At 43.5% G+C, this 16,289-nt stretch overlaps 1 protein-coding gene across 1 annotated transcript in view; it reads right to left on the bottom strand.

The window, feature by feature from the left end:
- Positions 1-16,289, bottom strand: part of RYR3 (ryanodine receptor 3) — a 461,863-nt gene that overhangs the window by 10,452 nt on the left and 435,122 nt on the right. The window contains exons 87-97 of the mRNA XM_018053769.1: positions 15,886-15,967; positions 13,894-15,227; positions 11,758-11,816; positions 10,463-10,634; positions 9,152-9,238; positions 7,734-7,934; positions 5,983-6,113; positions 1,627-1,669; positions 1,070-1,197; positions 594-654; positions 165-311 (exon numbers count right to left, since the gene is read on the bottom strand). Coding sequence (XP_017909258.1) covers positions 165-311; positions 594-654; positions 1,070-1,197; positions 1,627-1,669; positions 5,983-6,113; positions 7,734-7,934; positions 9,152-9,238; positions 10,463-10,634; positions 11,758-11,816; positions 13,894-15,227; positions 15,886-15,967 — 2,445 coding nt within the window. The remainder of the gene's footprint in view (positions 1-164; positions 312-593; positions 655-1,069; positions 1,198-1,626; positions 1,670-5,982; positions 6,114-7,733; positions 7,935-9,151; positions 9,239-10,462; positions 10,635-11,757; positions 11,817-13,893; positions 15,228-15,885; positions 15,968-16,289) is intronic.

Here is a 16,289-nt window from a genome sequence, read left to right as displayed (position 1 = left end):
TTTTGCAAAACCACTCACCATTGAAGCGTTTGACCACAAAAAGCACATTATACACTATGACACATATCTTCCTGTCATACACTAGTGTACTACCTGTTATTGGTTATGATTTTTCCTATCCGTATCTTGGTCCCTCCCATTCTGCACCAGTATAAACCCCATACCTGTTTGCCATTGTGAGTGACAGATGACAGAATAGTCCTCAGAGTCTTGAAGCCCATTGCGATATCCAGAAGATGAGCAGCGAAGAAAAAGTTGTTGTAGTGGCCCAGGACTGACATGGTTGTGTACCAGGCGAGGTAGAGAAAGGACTGGGGAGTGGAAGAAATTGAGCAGCTTTTCAGGCATTCATGAAACCCACTGTTTCTCATCTTGGGCTGTGAACTGACCCAAGAATTGCCAAGTGAAGCCCCCTTCTGCCTTATACTATTGCATGAGAGAGAAGTGTCCCCCCACAGCCTAAGGGTGTCTGTTTTCCACGAGAACTCCCTGCATCTTCCTGGGCTGCCTCCATAGCTTGTTTCTTTGTAGCATCTAATGACATCCCTAGACTTGGGGGCACAGGATTTCACTTTCCCAGATGCCATACTTACATTGTCAGTAAAAACAACTCCCAGCTTCCAGACATGGTACTTCATGTCGATGGAACTTAGCCTAAAGGGGAACAAGTCATTTCAAAGCTTATAAATGTCAAGATTTAAGTGTTTAATAAGGGGAAAAAAGTTTGTTCTTTTCTCTCTCAGGGTTTAATAAATCTATAAATAGCTCTGAGCTTTATGAAGTTGTATGTGTTGACCATGAGAATGAGAGGCTGAATCACACATCCTGAAATTTTAATGTCTGTCTCCTTCAGCTCTATCAGGCATGAAAGCTGCCTTCACATTTTTTTTAAAGCAGTATCCCCCTGCTGCCCCAATATATTAGAACCTAGAAGAAATACTTAGGCTAAACCAGAGCCTGAGACAACAAAGCCATGATTACAAGTTTTGCCTCCAGCATAGGGAGGACAACTGGAAAGACAAAGGGTCTAGGCAGCCAGACTCTGAGGTCTGACTCCTAAGCTCTGTACCATGACACCAGGGAGGCCGCCTCTGCTTTGGTCTCTTCCACTGGGCTAAAGTCAAGGGCATTTTTGTCCAAACCCAGGAGTTCAGCAATGCGCTCTGCTCCGTAGAGATCTCCATATTTGTTGATCACCTAAAGCAGAGAAGAGAACAGGGTGAGCTCAGGTCATGCACCACCATCAGTGTGTTCTCCAGCTCCGATGTCTCCAGAGCCGTGTCACACTCTGGGCTCTTCCAAGGGGTTGATATGAATCAAAATGCAAAAGAAAATGAGTAACCCCCACAGAAAACAGAAGCAATAAAGACAAGTGAAAGCTGCTTTTCTGGCTATCATTTTGGAAGGGAGGAAAAAACCTAGGACATAGAAAAGTGATTGTGTTAAGCTGTTTAAAGCCCCCAAATGACCTAAGTTCATATAAAACCCTTTCTGTTGACTTACTCTCCTTGTGATACCATCATAAAAGCAGCATTAAATTTATCCATGTTTGTTAATGGAGAACTTGAAGAAATTTACATTTCTTTGGAGGTCATGGAATTCCCCTGCCACCCTGACAAGACATACCTTTCTCTTTACAAACTTGTCCCAGTAGTTATTAGGAAAAGATCTGAAAAAGAAAATGAAAAAGGAGATTTGCTTAACATCAAGGCAAGCACATCAAGAAACTTGGCAGTTTTCGAGTGTCTGGACCTATGATCTTTTTGGGTTTTGTCCTGTTCATTGAAGAATTCAAGACTTGATTGAAGTTCAGAGTCACCACAGGTCTACCAGATTTCTGATCTCACTTTGTGGTGAGTTCTCATTTGAAACACCTGAAGAGCTACTTTGCATTTTCTACTTCAAAATTATGGTTAAGAGCCAGGAAACACATGCAATCAAGCTTCATCAAGTGCCCACTTTGGGCTTCCCTTGTGGCTCAGCTGGTAAAGAATCCACCTGCAATGCCAGACAACTGGATTCGATTCCTGGGTTGGGAAGACCCTCCTGGAGAAGGGAAGGGCTACCCACTCCAGTATTCTAGCCCGGAGAATTCCATGAACTGTATAGACCATGGGGTCACAAAGGGTCGGACACGACTGAGTGACTTTCACTTTCACTTCAAGTGCCTACTTTACAGCTGTAATTGGGGTAGGTGCTGCAGTCACAGTGGTGGGAAGTGTGGACAAAGTTCCTAACTGTGAAGTTTCCAGTCTGGAAATCCCCACTAGCTAATTACATGGGGGTTTTCCTAATGGCGTGTTCTTCTCCTCTCTTCTCCCTTCCAGCATAATTCCTGTGGGGTACAGCTTCCCCCTTCTCCAGGCATCAGATCCCTCTCTCCTTCGGAGATGGTCCCTACACCATCCAAACCTTAAGCCCACGAGGGAACTTCGTTCTTCTGCTGGGCAGCTTGTACCAGCTCCACTGCAAATAGCTTATTGTTAGAGTCAAGAAAGAACTGTTACTTTCAGGTGTGTTGGCAGAAACCATTTAAAATATTTTGCTCCTATCCAGAAAGATTAAATCCTACCAGAGAGGTTCCATCTGAGTCTAGTTTGCAGCCAAGGAACCTCTGCCCTTGATGCAAGCATTCTTTCTTATGTCTTCCTTCATTTAAGTCATTCTTGTTAGCTCTAGAACACAACAGACCCCTATTCTATAGAGGCCACCCAAGTTGGTGATGAGGAAGGGGGCCACCCTCTGTCCACGGACCTTTCAGAAGAATAACCCTGAGCAAATGCCACCTCTCTCACAACAGGGTGGCAATCTTAAAAAAAATTTTTTTTGGATATTTGAAACAGTCTTGCTTTTAAATGTCCAAATGATTCTTAAAAGCAAAAAACAAATGCTGGGCTTACAAAGTAAACTGCTAATAGATTTATCTATGGAAGATGGAAATAGTTATTTTGATTTTCTTCTTTGTCCATTTTTCTGCTACTTGGCATTTTTCATGTCCTATATTTAGAACCTAAAATAAATAAAACAAAAATAAGCCACCCTTCCTCTAGCCATACTGATATCTCCTTTCTCTTAAATGTTATACAAATTGTCTGTAACGTACAACTCAACCTTGGCCACATTTTGGCATAAGTGGAGGATTCCACAAGTGATGTTGAAGGGCCAGTGACAGAAGGCTTTGGTCAAGCCCCTTTCACAAATGTGATCTTACTTTGATCTCAATATTCTTGTCCCCTGACTAGGCATGTAAACTCCTACAAGGTAGAAAGCACAATTCCACTTGGTAATATTCCTTTAAGTGAGGGGTAGGCAAAGAACCTTCAGAAGGGAAATGCATAAATAAGTGATACTTCTATATAGGAATGGTCAAGGAAAGTAACAAGAGGCTCAATCTCTTAGAAATTAGCAAAATGCACAAGAAGATGCTATTACACACATCTATAATGCTATTTCCAGATTAGCAAAGTTATCTGAGGACAAGTGCTGACAAGGAGACAGAGAAGCAGGAACTCTCACAGGGTGCTGTTTTAATTTAAATCAGGATAAAATCAGGATAAATATTTGCAGATCCTACTATTCAGCAAATTCGTCTCCTGGTCTCTAGTCTAGAGAAACTTTTTTACTTGTGCACCAGGTATAAATATATCCTTTAGAGCACTGTTTGTAACAGCCACTAGTTGAAAACAGCTGAAGTATCCACTGTCAGGAAAACAGCTAAATATACAAAAATATACTCACCAAATGGAAAGTGCCACAGTTTTGAAAATGACCAGTTACAGCCACACACATCAACCTAGTTGAGTTCTTGAATGGCGTGCTGAACAAATGATTCAAGTGACAGTACAATGCGTATAGTTTGATTCCATTTATATTAAGTTCAAAACTAGTTAACCTGAAACCACATGTTGAGGGACACATACCTAAGTGGTAACACTATACACTAAAGCAAAACAATGAGTATCACTAAAATCAGGAGAGTGTCTAGCTGGGGTCTGGGGAGGACAGGGAGGATAATTTCTAAGGCTTCAAAGTTTTCACTGATGTTCCAATTTTAAAGATTTGTAGTTCGTTTTATTACTTTACTTTAAAATAGACATGCATTCTATATCTTCTCCTACATGTATTTAACAACATAAAAACATGAAAGCTCTCTATGACATAACAGTTAACTTTAAAAAAGCAGGTTACAAAGTACTACATGTACAATGATACCATTATTGTGAAGAAAAAGGTTCACTGATTGAAATGTTTTCAAACAGCTGTTCTCCTTATACATGCATTTCCCTATGCACGGGTATTTCAGCCATTTCAAATAAATGTTAGCAACCATCCTTGTCGAAACAGTTTAGTGTGCTTGTCTCATTATCTCCTGAGGATAAATTTCTAGAAACTGCACTGTCTTTTTACTGGGACTCTAAGGCCATATCATCCTGTGCCACAAACATAAGCGTTAACTGATAAATGATCTGTCTTTGGTAAGCTTTCTGTAATTAATATTCAAAATTTTTGTACTATAATAACGAGGGCTCAGAAATTAGTCTTAGTAGTTTCCCTTAGTTTTAAGTGAGGAGATTGGCAGTGACCTACAGGCAGAGACATGCTTTTGATTTGCAGGCTCTCACCTTTTTTCCCCTAATAGTCAAGCCTTCCCTTACTAGGGACTATTTTACAAAGCTCAGCGGTGCCTTTGCAAAGCTGCGTCTCTCGATTTGCTTAACTAACTTTGGATAGGCAGCATTTTCTTCCCGCAAGAGTCAGGGCTGCTGCTTCTAGATGTACATATTTTACTGGTGCAGCCATGTTTCAAAAGTTACCTTTGTTTATATACTCAGCCCTGCTGCTTTACTTTTCTTTCAGCACATTATCTTACAGGTCTCATTTTCCCTGTTGTGAATATACTGGCATTAGAGCATCACCTTTGCTGGTGGTGACGGTCTTCTCTAAATTTTTACTGTGGTTAAAATATGTATAACTTTACAATCTTAATCATTTGACTATATTTCCTGTGTTGTACAGTATATTCTTATAGCTTATTTCACACCTAAACATTTTGACTTCTTACTCTCTTACCCCTAAATTACCCCTCCCCCCCTCCTCTCCCCATTGGAAATCACTGCTTGGTCCTTCTATCAGTGAGTCTGCTTCTTTCTTTGTTATATTCACTAGTATGCTATATTTTTTAGATTTCCACATATAAGTGATATCATACAGTATTTATCTTTCTCTGTCTGACTTATTGGTGACGGCCATTTTTTTGTTTAACAGTGGAGGGAAACGTACAGCCAGCCACGTGACATCCCGGGACTGTAGGAGGTCTATTAACAAAGAGGAAACTGAGGTTTATGGAACTTGAGTCCCTTGCCCTAGGTCACAGAACCTAAGTGACAGAGCTGACTCAGTACTCTGCCTCTCTGCCTCCAGAATCAGTGCCTTTATACACATGCAATTATACACATGCCTGCCAAGAAGGCCGGCTTAACGCCACAGGTCTTAACATCATCACCCAGACGATCCTATTTTAGCTGCCCATGGAGCTGCTTATTAAATTCTATTGGGAGGAGTTCTGGTATCCACTAGGCTATCTGTTTTAGGAGAAGACTTCTGAGACTGCTGTCACAGGACTGCTGTGCCATTTAGGGACTCTGAAGAAGCTGATCAGCTTGATCTCCAAACTCCTGGGCCAAGGAAACACTGTAACTCAAACATGGAGAATTAGATTAAGTAGTATTGTGCTGGACTGTCTGGTGTTAATTAAATATGCTAAGCACCTTCTGATAATATCCTGTGTCTGCCATTAAATGCATAGCATACATACAACTGTTTGAGGAATAAGACACTACTTTGTGAAAAGGCAGGGGAGAAAACAAGTCCCAGAAATCAAAGGAAGGCTTATATTAATCAATCTCCAGGGCTGCTGAAAAGGTATTATTTTATTTACAGTAGAAACTCCTTTTTCCTTTTTGGGGTGGGGGCAAAACTTACGGCGTGTTGATGACCAAGCGATCCCACTGCCCCTTGATGTCATCTTCAGAAGGCTGTTCAGTGATATACAGGCCATCAAACTCCAGCTTCCTGGCGATTTCTTTTTCTCTTTTGAATACGACCAAAGGGACCTAGGAGCAGGAAGACACTGTACTCAGAGCAGGCTTTCTAATGGCAGCATCCTTTCCCATGCGTATCTTACAAATGGGCCTTCCAATGTCAGGGCAGCAATCTCTTTGCAGTGGGATTCTTAGGGTGCCTAATTGTGGGTCCGAGGCTAAACAAATCACCTTTCACTCCTTTGGCTCATATACCTCCCTCTCCAGAGCTGATCTGATTTGGGCCAGGCTTCAAACAGCTGACAGTACTACAAACTGGACTTTCTGGCTTGTGCTGGTGAGAAGGCCATATGTAGATGAACCACAGGGCTGAATGAGTTACGTCTCCTAAAACTCTTTAGGCTGGAGGTTGACCAAGATTTAGAAAGGACAATAAACTGTTCTAGTTCAATCAACTACATTGAATAGCTGGAATAATATGGTAAAAGTTCCAACTACCTTCAATGGCTAGGGCCATATTCTACCATGTCTTTGAAACTTGGTTAATGAAATATGGTTTAATAGAATGACAGGACCCACTGGGCTCTGTATACAGTCTTTTGCTACTGAAGTTTTCTTCCTGACGTACCTTCTGAGAAGAGCTCCTGCCTGGCACATTTACTTGTTCTCTACCATTGCTTCCCATTCTCTTATAATTATGACTTTGCCTCTAGCCTAGAAATGGCGGCACATTTATAAAGACCTACCGCAAAGGAGGTACGTACACAGGGAATACTGGGGAAATAACCCACTTGTCCCAACCATCACCAGACACACAAACTTTAGTTAGTAAGGTCGGAGGATACCACTGGAATCCCAGGATATAAGAAGGCAGGATAGTCAGAGCTCCACAAGCCACAGAAGCTTAATTCAGATAGAGCCAGGGCTTCTCATCAGCTGGGAAGCTACTAGTTACTTGGCAACATCCCTGAGACCTTGGTCTCCAGACTGTTTTTTGCCAATAATGCTTTCTCAGATCTCATGATCTCTCTATCCCTCACACTGCTCCTCTATTTCCAAGACAAAAAGGCAAATTTTTGATAATGATTTGTAAAGAGTTACTGCTTACTCTTTTCTTCTCCTTTATTTTTAAAATTTATTTTATTGAAGTATAGTTGATTTACAATGTTAATTTCTGTTATATAGCAAAGTGATTCATATATATATGTATATATACATATGCATATATATACATACACATACACACATTCTTTTTCATATTCTTTTACGCTTTATCACAGGACATTAAACACAGTCGCTGCTTACCCTTTTATTAAAACAAGGAAACAACACTGAGGAAATAAAGGACTCAGGATAGGAAGGTGGCAAAGGCTGATCATGAGCACTGCACAGTGCAGAATCAATGACTGCTGTTGGTTCACGGATGATGTGGGAGGAGAAGCAGAGAAAGCCAAGAACTATATTCAGTACCCTGTGATAAACCATAACGGAAAAGAATATGAAAAAACGTATGTATGTATGTGTGCGTGTGTATGTGTATATATATGAATGAATGAATGTGAATATTTTCATATATATGATTGAACATATGAATGAATCACACACACACACACACACACACACGAATGCATTACTTTGTTATATACCAGAAACTAACACACTTCTTCCCCAAGGGTTCTCCTGGCAACTTACCTTTAGGCAGTAGTAGCCCACCACGCAGACCAAAGAGATGACGGTGTGGATGATGGCCAGGGCCCGCAGGGCTGGCGCCATGTACCCAGTGCTCTCCTGCAGGACAAAGAACACCACCGCCTCTTCCTCTTCCTCGTCATTGAAGGAATTCCACAGGTTTGCAACATCCTCTGTCTCTTCTTCTAAAGGTTCTTCGGTGACCTGGTCCAAGACACCCTCTTAGAAACATCAGAAAGACCTCTGCCACTAGGCTCTCCCCATATATTTTATATTGCTGGCATTTGCTGTACAAATAGTAGTGACTCCATATTACCTGATGAGTGAATAAGGTTTTTAAGTACTTTATTCCAACAATATTTTTAAGAGACAAATCCTCACTCTTGAAAAATAAGCCCCAAACTTAAAAGTTAGGAACGTCTTACTACCTATTCTGCAATCCCTTTGCTGCAGGAGGTAATCTTTGAAATGCTATGGCCTGGGAGGAGACTTGAGACAAACACGTGTGCACAAGTGCACACACAGCACACACAAAACATTTCTGTTCTTTCTTAGAGGCTGTTAACGTCACAGCCGTCCTGACACAGTGACTCCCAGGTCAGCGCCTTTGAGGCTGTCACCCTGCAGGTCCCGCTGCCTGCTGCCTGTCTGCACCTGCCTGCCTGTCTGAATCACTTCAGTCTCAATGTGTTTAAAGCCAGGCTTCACCATGCCCTTCAACACAGTTCCACTTTTCTACCATGGGCAATAGCAAGCCATTCATTTGTCAAATGCAAGACTGATGTGGGTAAGAGCATGTTTTATAGAAAGTAGATCTGTGGTTTTAAATAGGAAGGGAGAGAGGCAAGTGACAACAGCCAGTTAAAGACTATGTCAAGAATCCAGGACCTATGACACTCATTAATTCATTCTACTAACATTTATTAGGCACCAACAGTGACAAGACTCACTCACCAATGTTTAAGATCTCCATTTATCTTGATGAGTCCCTCTCCTCCACATCCAGAAACCAACTTCTATTCATTCTTTCTTTGTAATTGTTCTAACATATGGGTCAGCTATCACGGCTGACTGTTACTTTTATTCCTCACAGAAAGACCTGTATTTATTATTCAGTTTGAAATGCCTTATAGCTCCTAATATACGGTCTAGCACATTGCAGACATCCAACAAATATCTGAAGAGTTAAGTAACAACTAGAACAATCCTGAACGACTGAAATGGTGCCCTAACTGGCTTCCCTTGCAACCTGTCTCCATTCCCCCTGTTGCTAAAGGGCAGTATCCTTTTTTAGAAGCTAGTGTCTTAGAAATTTCCTTAGATATTAGAATTGTTGCTTAAATTGAGAGCATAACTCCTTTTACTTTTTTTTAAAAAAGCATATAATCTATTCAGCAAATAGCCCCCAAATGAAATATCACCTTGTAAAAGAGCAGGATGAAGTTGATAGCGAAGGCTACAAACAGAGCAAGGAACCTCAGGTTGTAGAAATTCCTGGCCAGGTAGTGCTGAAAAGAAAAGGACAAGCTGCAGTAGGAGAGTGCTGGCAGAGGGGGGGACCTTCCCTCTCTCACAGAGGGTCTTCTCAGAGGAGAGCTACACAGGGCTAGTCCTGCTCTTCTGTAACCACTCATCAAGGACAATCCTGGCCTTCTTACGACTTATTTGGTGGGGGATAAAAAATGATTTTTTAAAAAACTGCTTAGAATGATGCTCAAAGGAACCCTGCTTAGTTTAAAGCTCAGGAAACCAAACACCTAAACATACCCTTAGCAAAGGTCTCAAATGCTGCTATGAAGGGTGTCTGTGTGTGTGTGTGCACGCACGTGTGTGTGTACTCCACAAAGGAAGTAGTCAATTTGGAAATTATGAGTGATCTAGGCCCACAAAAGAACCCTGCAGCTCCCACCCCAACTGGAGCCAGACTATGGCCGAGAGTCCTTGTCCTTTGAAAGTCACAGCCCAAGTTCCCCTGCCTCTCTGCCTTCCCATGCCCAGTGGGAACACCAGCACTTGAGGATGGGAACGGCTGCTGCTTGCAGAGTGCTCGCTCTCCGTGGAAAGGGCTCCCACCAGTGGTGCTGGGAGGGTGTGGTCCCGGCCTTTAGCAACTGGCCTCAATGGGCACTTTGCCAGAGAAAGGATATTACAAGCTGTGCTGAGGACCTGTGGAGTAACAGAGCTTTTGAGAACTAGTATGACAACCTACCACACCACAGGAATGTTCTTTCTGCATCCAAATGATCTCACTACTTCTGAAGTTTCTGACTGGCATGGGTCAAGTCCCCACAGGGCACACATACAGCTCTCCCTCCTGGAGAGAGTGCAGGGCATAGGAGCTAGAGTGCTTGCATTTCCCCTTTTCTTTTCCCTCTAACTGTGCCTCAGATGGTAAAGAATCTGCCTGCAATGCAGGAGACCTGGGTTTGATCCCTGGGTTGGGAAGATCCCCTGGAGGAGGATCCTGGGGAGTTCCATAGACAGAGGAGCCTGGCGGGCTACAATCCATGGGGTCGCAAAGAGTCAGACATGACTGAGTGGCTAACATTTTCGCTTTCTCTTCCTTCCAACACAGAAGGGACAAGCAGGTAATCAAGAAGAGGCAAGGAAGAGGAATGAGAAAGATGAGGAAGCACAACTAATTGAATAGTGAAACAAAGGCAGTGGCCACCTCTCTGAGGTCTGCCCGCGCCAACGCCTGCACCCGAGTGGGACAGGGGCAGAGTGCTTACCAGCAACTTGGTCTGATAGATTTCCAGCCCTTTAAAGAAATTGGCCATGAAGGCTTCAGGCTTCTCAACCTTCTGGCCACATCGTCGCTTCTTCCTTTTGGTCACGTCTGCCCACAGGGCCTCGGCCTGCTCTTCTTCTTTGGCTGTGTCCTCTTTCTCCCCATCTTCCATGCTGCAGGAATGACAACGCCACTCAGCACAGAGGGCAGAGGGAGGCCTGACCCTGACAGGGGGACTAAAGAGAAATCTGGGCTGAGAGGGTGGGAGACACATTATTCCCTGAGCCCGGGAATCTCAGGTCTTGATTTTCTGCTTTGATGAGTCATGGTCACAAGTGTGCATATAAATTTAGTAGTCTTCTGGAAATTTGCCTTATCAAAATTTTCCCCCTTCAGAAATGCTGTCCTTTATTTTCCAAGCTTTCATGAGAATTGCCAATAGTACCTATTTCAAGTTTGTGTTAGGAATTAAATGAAGTATCGCATAAAAGAACTTAGCAAAAGGCCTGGTGTGTAGCAGTTATTCAGTAATTACTATCAATAGATAGCACCATCATCAGCATTATATGAAGTTGCTAAGTGTGAGTGTTTGATCATTTGCTTGGTCAGACGGTGAAACCCTGATCTACTATTTGGACTGTGAAGTGAACACAACTATTAGAATGTGTTTATTGTCTAGCTGGGGTAAAAAAAAAATGTATCCACCCATGAAAAGATGATCAACATCATTAATCGTCAGGGAAATACAAATCGAAACCACAATGAGCTATCATCCCACACCTGTCAGAACGGCTATCATCAGAAAGAACAGAAATAAATGTTGGTGAGGATGCGGAGAAAAGGGAACCCCTGTGCACTGTTGGTGGGAATGTAAATTGGTGCAGCCACTATGGAAAACAGTATGGAGATTCCTCAAAACACTAAAAAGAGAGCTACCATATGATCCAGCAATCCCACTCCTGGGTATATATCCAAAGAAAACAAAAACAATAATTCTAAAAGATATATGCATCCCAATGTTCACTGCAGCACTATTTACAATAGCCAAGATATGGAAGCAACTGAAGTGATAAGTAGAGGAATGAATAAACACACACACACACACACACACACACACACACACAATGGAATATCACTCAGTCACAAAAAAGAAAAAAAGAAATGTATCCAAAGCTTGCACAATATCTGTTCCTTTTGTTAACAGAACTCAAGCTTTCTATGTACCATAGCCACAGAATAGTAGATAATATTGAGAACTATCGATCGTAGCAATTAGAATAGCTACCAAGAACTTACTCTGCCTTCTCAGACTCTATTTTCCCTTCTGCTTCATGAGCTGCTTTCATTTCTGCTGCCTAGACAAAAATAACAATGAGTTAAACTTTCTTCAAATAAATATGTTCATGATGATGAACCATATCACTAGCCACTGTGCATGGTCAGAAATCCCAATGGCTCTCTCTTTTTATGCTTTGGCAGTTCTCCGGATCACAGAACATAAGTGTCCCGCTATACATTACATGGCTCTGGAGAGATCAAAGATTTCAGGCTTGAAAATATCCCTGCTATTATTCAATCTAAAGAGAAAACTTGTGCTAGGACATTGCCTGAGCCCTGTGGCAGTGGTCCCACTGCTCCACGGGGTCAGGGAGAGATGGAACACAAGTCACGGTAGGTCTAATCCAGAACCCGCTTCCATCAGACAGCATCCCTGCCCTGTCTTCAGTCTTCTGCCACTACCCCACCCTCTCTGATGGATGACCATGGCACTGAGAACAAAATTCAAGCTCCTCCGTGTGCTAAGCTGTTTCAGTCATGTTCGACTCTGTGACCCTATGGACTGTAGCCCACCAAACTCCTCTGTCCGTAGGATTCTCCAGGCAAGAATACTGGAGTGGGTTGCCAGGTCTTCCTCCGGGGGATCTTCCCAACCCAGGGATCAAACCCATGGGTCCTGCATTGCAGGCAGATTCTCTACTGCTGAGCCATCAGGGAAGCTCTCAAGTCCCACATTAAGGCCTTTAAAGCCATTATGATTATGGCCTTTCTCTCCATCTTCATCTTGTACCATCTGACTCATTTCCAATACAAACACCTAGACCTCCTTTTCTTTCCTGAGACATACTTCCCTGTACCAGAACCTTAGCACAAGCCATATCCTCGGCCTGGAATATGACTGTCCTGATTTTTGATGTGCCTGCCATTCTTCAGGACTTGGTTCAGATGACACATTTTCAGATGCACCTTGAGCATCCTATTTATAGCAGGGCCCATAATCATTCTGTAACACACAATTCTGTTCATTCATTTCAGCATGTGCTCCAAATGGTAATTACTTATAGGCTGTCTTCTTCCACTAGAAGTTAAGCTCCATGAAAGCAAAAATGTCTTTCTTATTAACCAATGTGTTCCCATATCCCAGGAATACAGCCTGGCATATAGCAGGCCTCGAATGAGTCCCTGTTATGTTTCAAACTCTGCTCTAATCCCTGGGTTACACCAGGGAGCAAAAGAGAGTAAATCTAGTAATACTGTCAGAATGTTTATGATTCTGAAGCTTCCTTTCTTGATGTTCCACACCTCTCCTACACATCTCCATAGCACTGATGGTCCTCCTTCTTAATATTCTCCATGCTTGTACTGACTTGTCCAATGCCAACCTTTTTCACTAAATCACAGGAACAATGCATTTCTCATTCACCATTGTATTCCCAGAGCCTAAAACAGTGATAAGTGTACATCAACTATTTGGTAAACAGTAATGTAGTTCATGAATAAAGGCTGTCTTTGGGCTCTGATCTCTTCACACTTCGCTCCATACTCTACTACTGCTAGAATGATGCTGTGAGTTGGATACTGCAACATCCAGAACTTTCGATGGCCAAAGGGCTCTGAATTCTTGCTATCTTATTCACTCAATCTAGTCCGCTGACTCAAAGTCCAAATTGGATAGTGGGGGCAGCACAAGGATGAAAATGTCCCCAGCATGACAAAACTACTGGGCACTGTGTAAACTGTATGCTAACATCTGGATCCTTCAGGAGACCGCAGACATATGACCTTATCAGAAAGGGCTCCTTTTACGGTGTACCTGGTTTTCTACTCTTTCAGTCACTGAATGAACCTGTGTGCCTTGCAAACTAACCTAATAAAAGGTGTAGAAGCAAGTGGCAGGTCATGGATCACCCTGTTTGAACTCTTACAATGTAAACTGGAAGACCATTCAGCAACTAGACATTGAGACAACCATCTAAGTCTCTTCTCTTCAGACACGACAAAGCTGGCATTATCAGATTAGGGTCATCAGGGAAGAGCTGGTGTCTAATACACTATCTGCTCCTAGAGAACTGGTATCAGTATTGACTACAAGGTAAAGTGGCAAGTCTTTTTCTGGGGATAAGGAAAGGTGATACAGACAAGTCATGTGCTTACCTGTGCTTTCCTTTTCTTCCGGACAGTACTCTCTAAGGTAGGGGGTTCGTCTTTGCCAATAATCTCAGAAAGGTCACCCAAACCCACTTCGGGCCCATGCTTTAGGCCACCTTCTTTCTTTGGGTGGAGTCCAAAGAGGTCTGACATGATGTCCGCATCTCCCTTCTCCCCCTTTACGAAGTGCGCCAGTTCCGTGGTGATGCCTGGCTCCAGCACTTCTGCCCTCTCAGCTTCCACAGCATCATCGTGGATGCCAAACTGGGTTGGGTCAGGCATGTCGCCCAGGATCTTGGTGACTCTTATATTCTTTGCCCCTTCTATGAGTCCCCCTCCGAACACTGTGCCCCAGAGGACCTGAACGATCCCTCCCACTATAGTGAAGAGCAAGCGGAAGAGCCCCACGAACAACGTCCAGAAGAAAGAGAAGAGCAGCTTCACCAGCTCCTTGAAGGTCATCTTCTTCACCTTCCTGTACTGCTTCCTGAGGTTCTTCAGGGTGGCCCTCTTCAGAAAGTTGGCCACGCTTCTCTTCGCTGAGGCGCAAGCCATCGCAAATGCAGAGGCACACTCCAAAGACTTCTCCTCCTCCTCCTCCTCGCCCTCCACTTCCAACACGTGCGAAGAGTCTCCCTCTTCGTCGTCCTCCTCGTCGGGCCTGTCGGCTGAGTCAGATTCCGAGATCTGCGATGCTAACTGCATCTCGAAGATGGTGTCCTCACAGAAGTTCACGAACAGCTCCATCTTCTCTTGCTCCCCGCCTTCGTTGACAACGTCAAAGATGAACTGTCGCTTAGACTCCTTCACCTGGGGCTTCTCCCACTGAGTTCGGCTGGACTCACTGATCTCAAAATAAACACGCTCAATTTTCTTGGCCCCACCCATGATCTCAATGCGTCCCAGGTATGGTTCGAAGTAATTGAGTACACTTTCTGCTGGGTCCAACAGACACTTCAGGCGAGAATCGTTTGGCATATGCTCAGAGAGGTTTGTCAATAACACTGCCACATTAAACCCTATGTCCTTGGCTGGCTCATGGAACCGGTCCACAAAATCGATGTAATTAAACATGTCGTTTTCATCAGCTTCTGCGCACGAAAGGAGAAAGTCTATCTCCGACTGTGTGTACTGCTTTTGCCCTTCCATGGCCTTCTGGAATTCCTTTTTGGAAATGATTCCTTTCCCGTCGGGGTCATATTCTTTGAAGGTGTCTGAGCTGGTTAAGTCTTTAAGTTTCAAGAACATGTCAAAGAATTTCAAGATCATTTCTACATTGGTAGATGACTCTACCAGTGTGTCAACCATCTGCTTGCCAATGGTCCCATTTACCACATTCCCTGTGAGGCAGGTTCAAAAAGACACACAGATACATAAATAAACCCAAGTCATCATGGAACTGGTCAGGCAGATATTTTTAGAAGACTTCTATCCCAAATTGGTCAGCTATTTTTCTGACCATGATGATCTGGAAATGGGCAGGAGGGAGCAGCAAGCCATAAAGACTATACCACTAGGAGCCAAGGGGAAAGAAACACAGGGAAGGAGGAGATGGCCAGGCCAGTGCCTTTTACCTGGCCTGGGGCCTGGAGAGTGGCTTTGTTATCAGATTATCAGGGACACATAGGGATAAGTGGCGCCCCTCTAATCCCCTTAGACCTAGGAGGGTGCCCAACTAGATGGCTGGCATACACACTGGCAGCCAGATGTATTGAAAAGCAATGGGGAGAGGAGAGGATAGGGAAGAGCAAAGCTTGGAGGTTTTCCCCAGTTCATTCTGGCTTTCCTATTGATACAAAATGAGTTGGTTTCAGGCTTTGTCCATCAGGCCATGTGCCCCTCACTCATTTTCTTTTGTTTATTTCTGAAAATTTGGTTTTCTAACCAATGTCATCTGGCATCAATGACCTGCCAGAAGGATACTCTGCGTGATTAGTACGGTTAGTGCTCAGACCAATGACAGTCGTGTGAATGCCTAGTTATACCAAACAGCCCAACCTTCCAGGAGGGACAGAAGCATCACCACCATGTCCTGAAGGAGATCCAAGAGTTCCTTCAGCAGCTCGATCTGACTGGAATCCTAGAACAGAAACAGGAGATACCCCTGAGCTATCTGATCCCTCAGCAAAGTACAGGGCAGTGAGCAAGGAGAGCCTGCTCTGGGAAGGTCAGGTGAAGGCTGTGTCCATCTCCAGAATGAGCTCCCTTCTCATGGTGGATGCAGACATCTTAGCATCCTCTCTTTGCAGCATCAGGAGGCTCGCTGTTAACAGGGCTCATCCAGAAGAGTTCCTTTACAGTTTTCCTTTTAGCACAACATTGTCAGATACACCAACTGTCCAAAACTACTGAACAACCCAATCCACCAAAGACCCATTAGGCATCTCTAGTAGCTTAGGTTG

The sequence above is a fragment of the Capra hircus genome, chromosome 10 (genome assembly GCF_001704415.2).
Source record: "Capra hircus breed San Clemente chromosome 10, ASM170441v1, whole genome shotgun sequence".
In the NCBI taxonomy this organism is placed as follows: domain Eukaryota; kingdom Metazoa; phylum Chordata; class Mammalia; order Artiodactyla; family Bovidae; genus Capra; species Capra hircus.
Note: the sequence above shows the minus strand (reverse complement) of the source record. Positions and strands in the feature narration are given on the sequence as shown.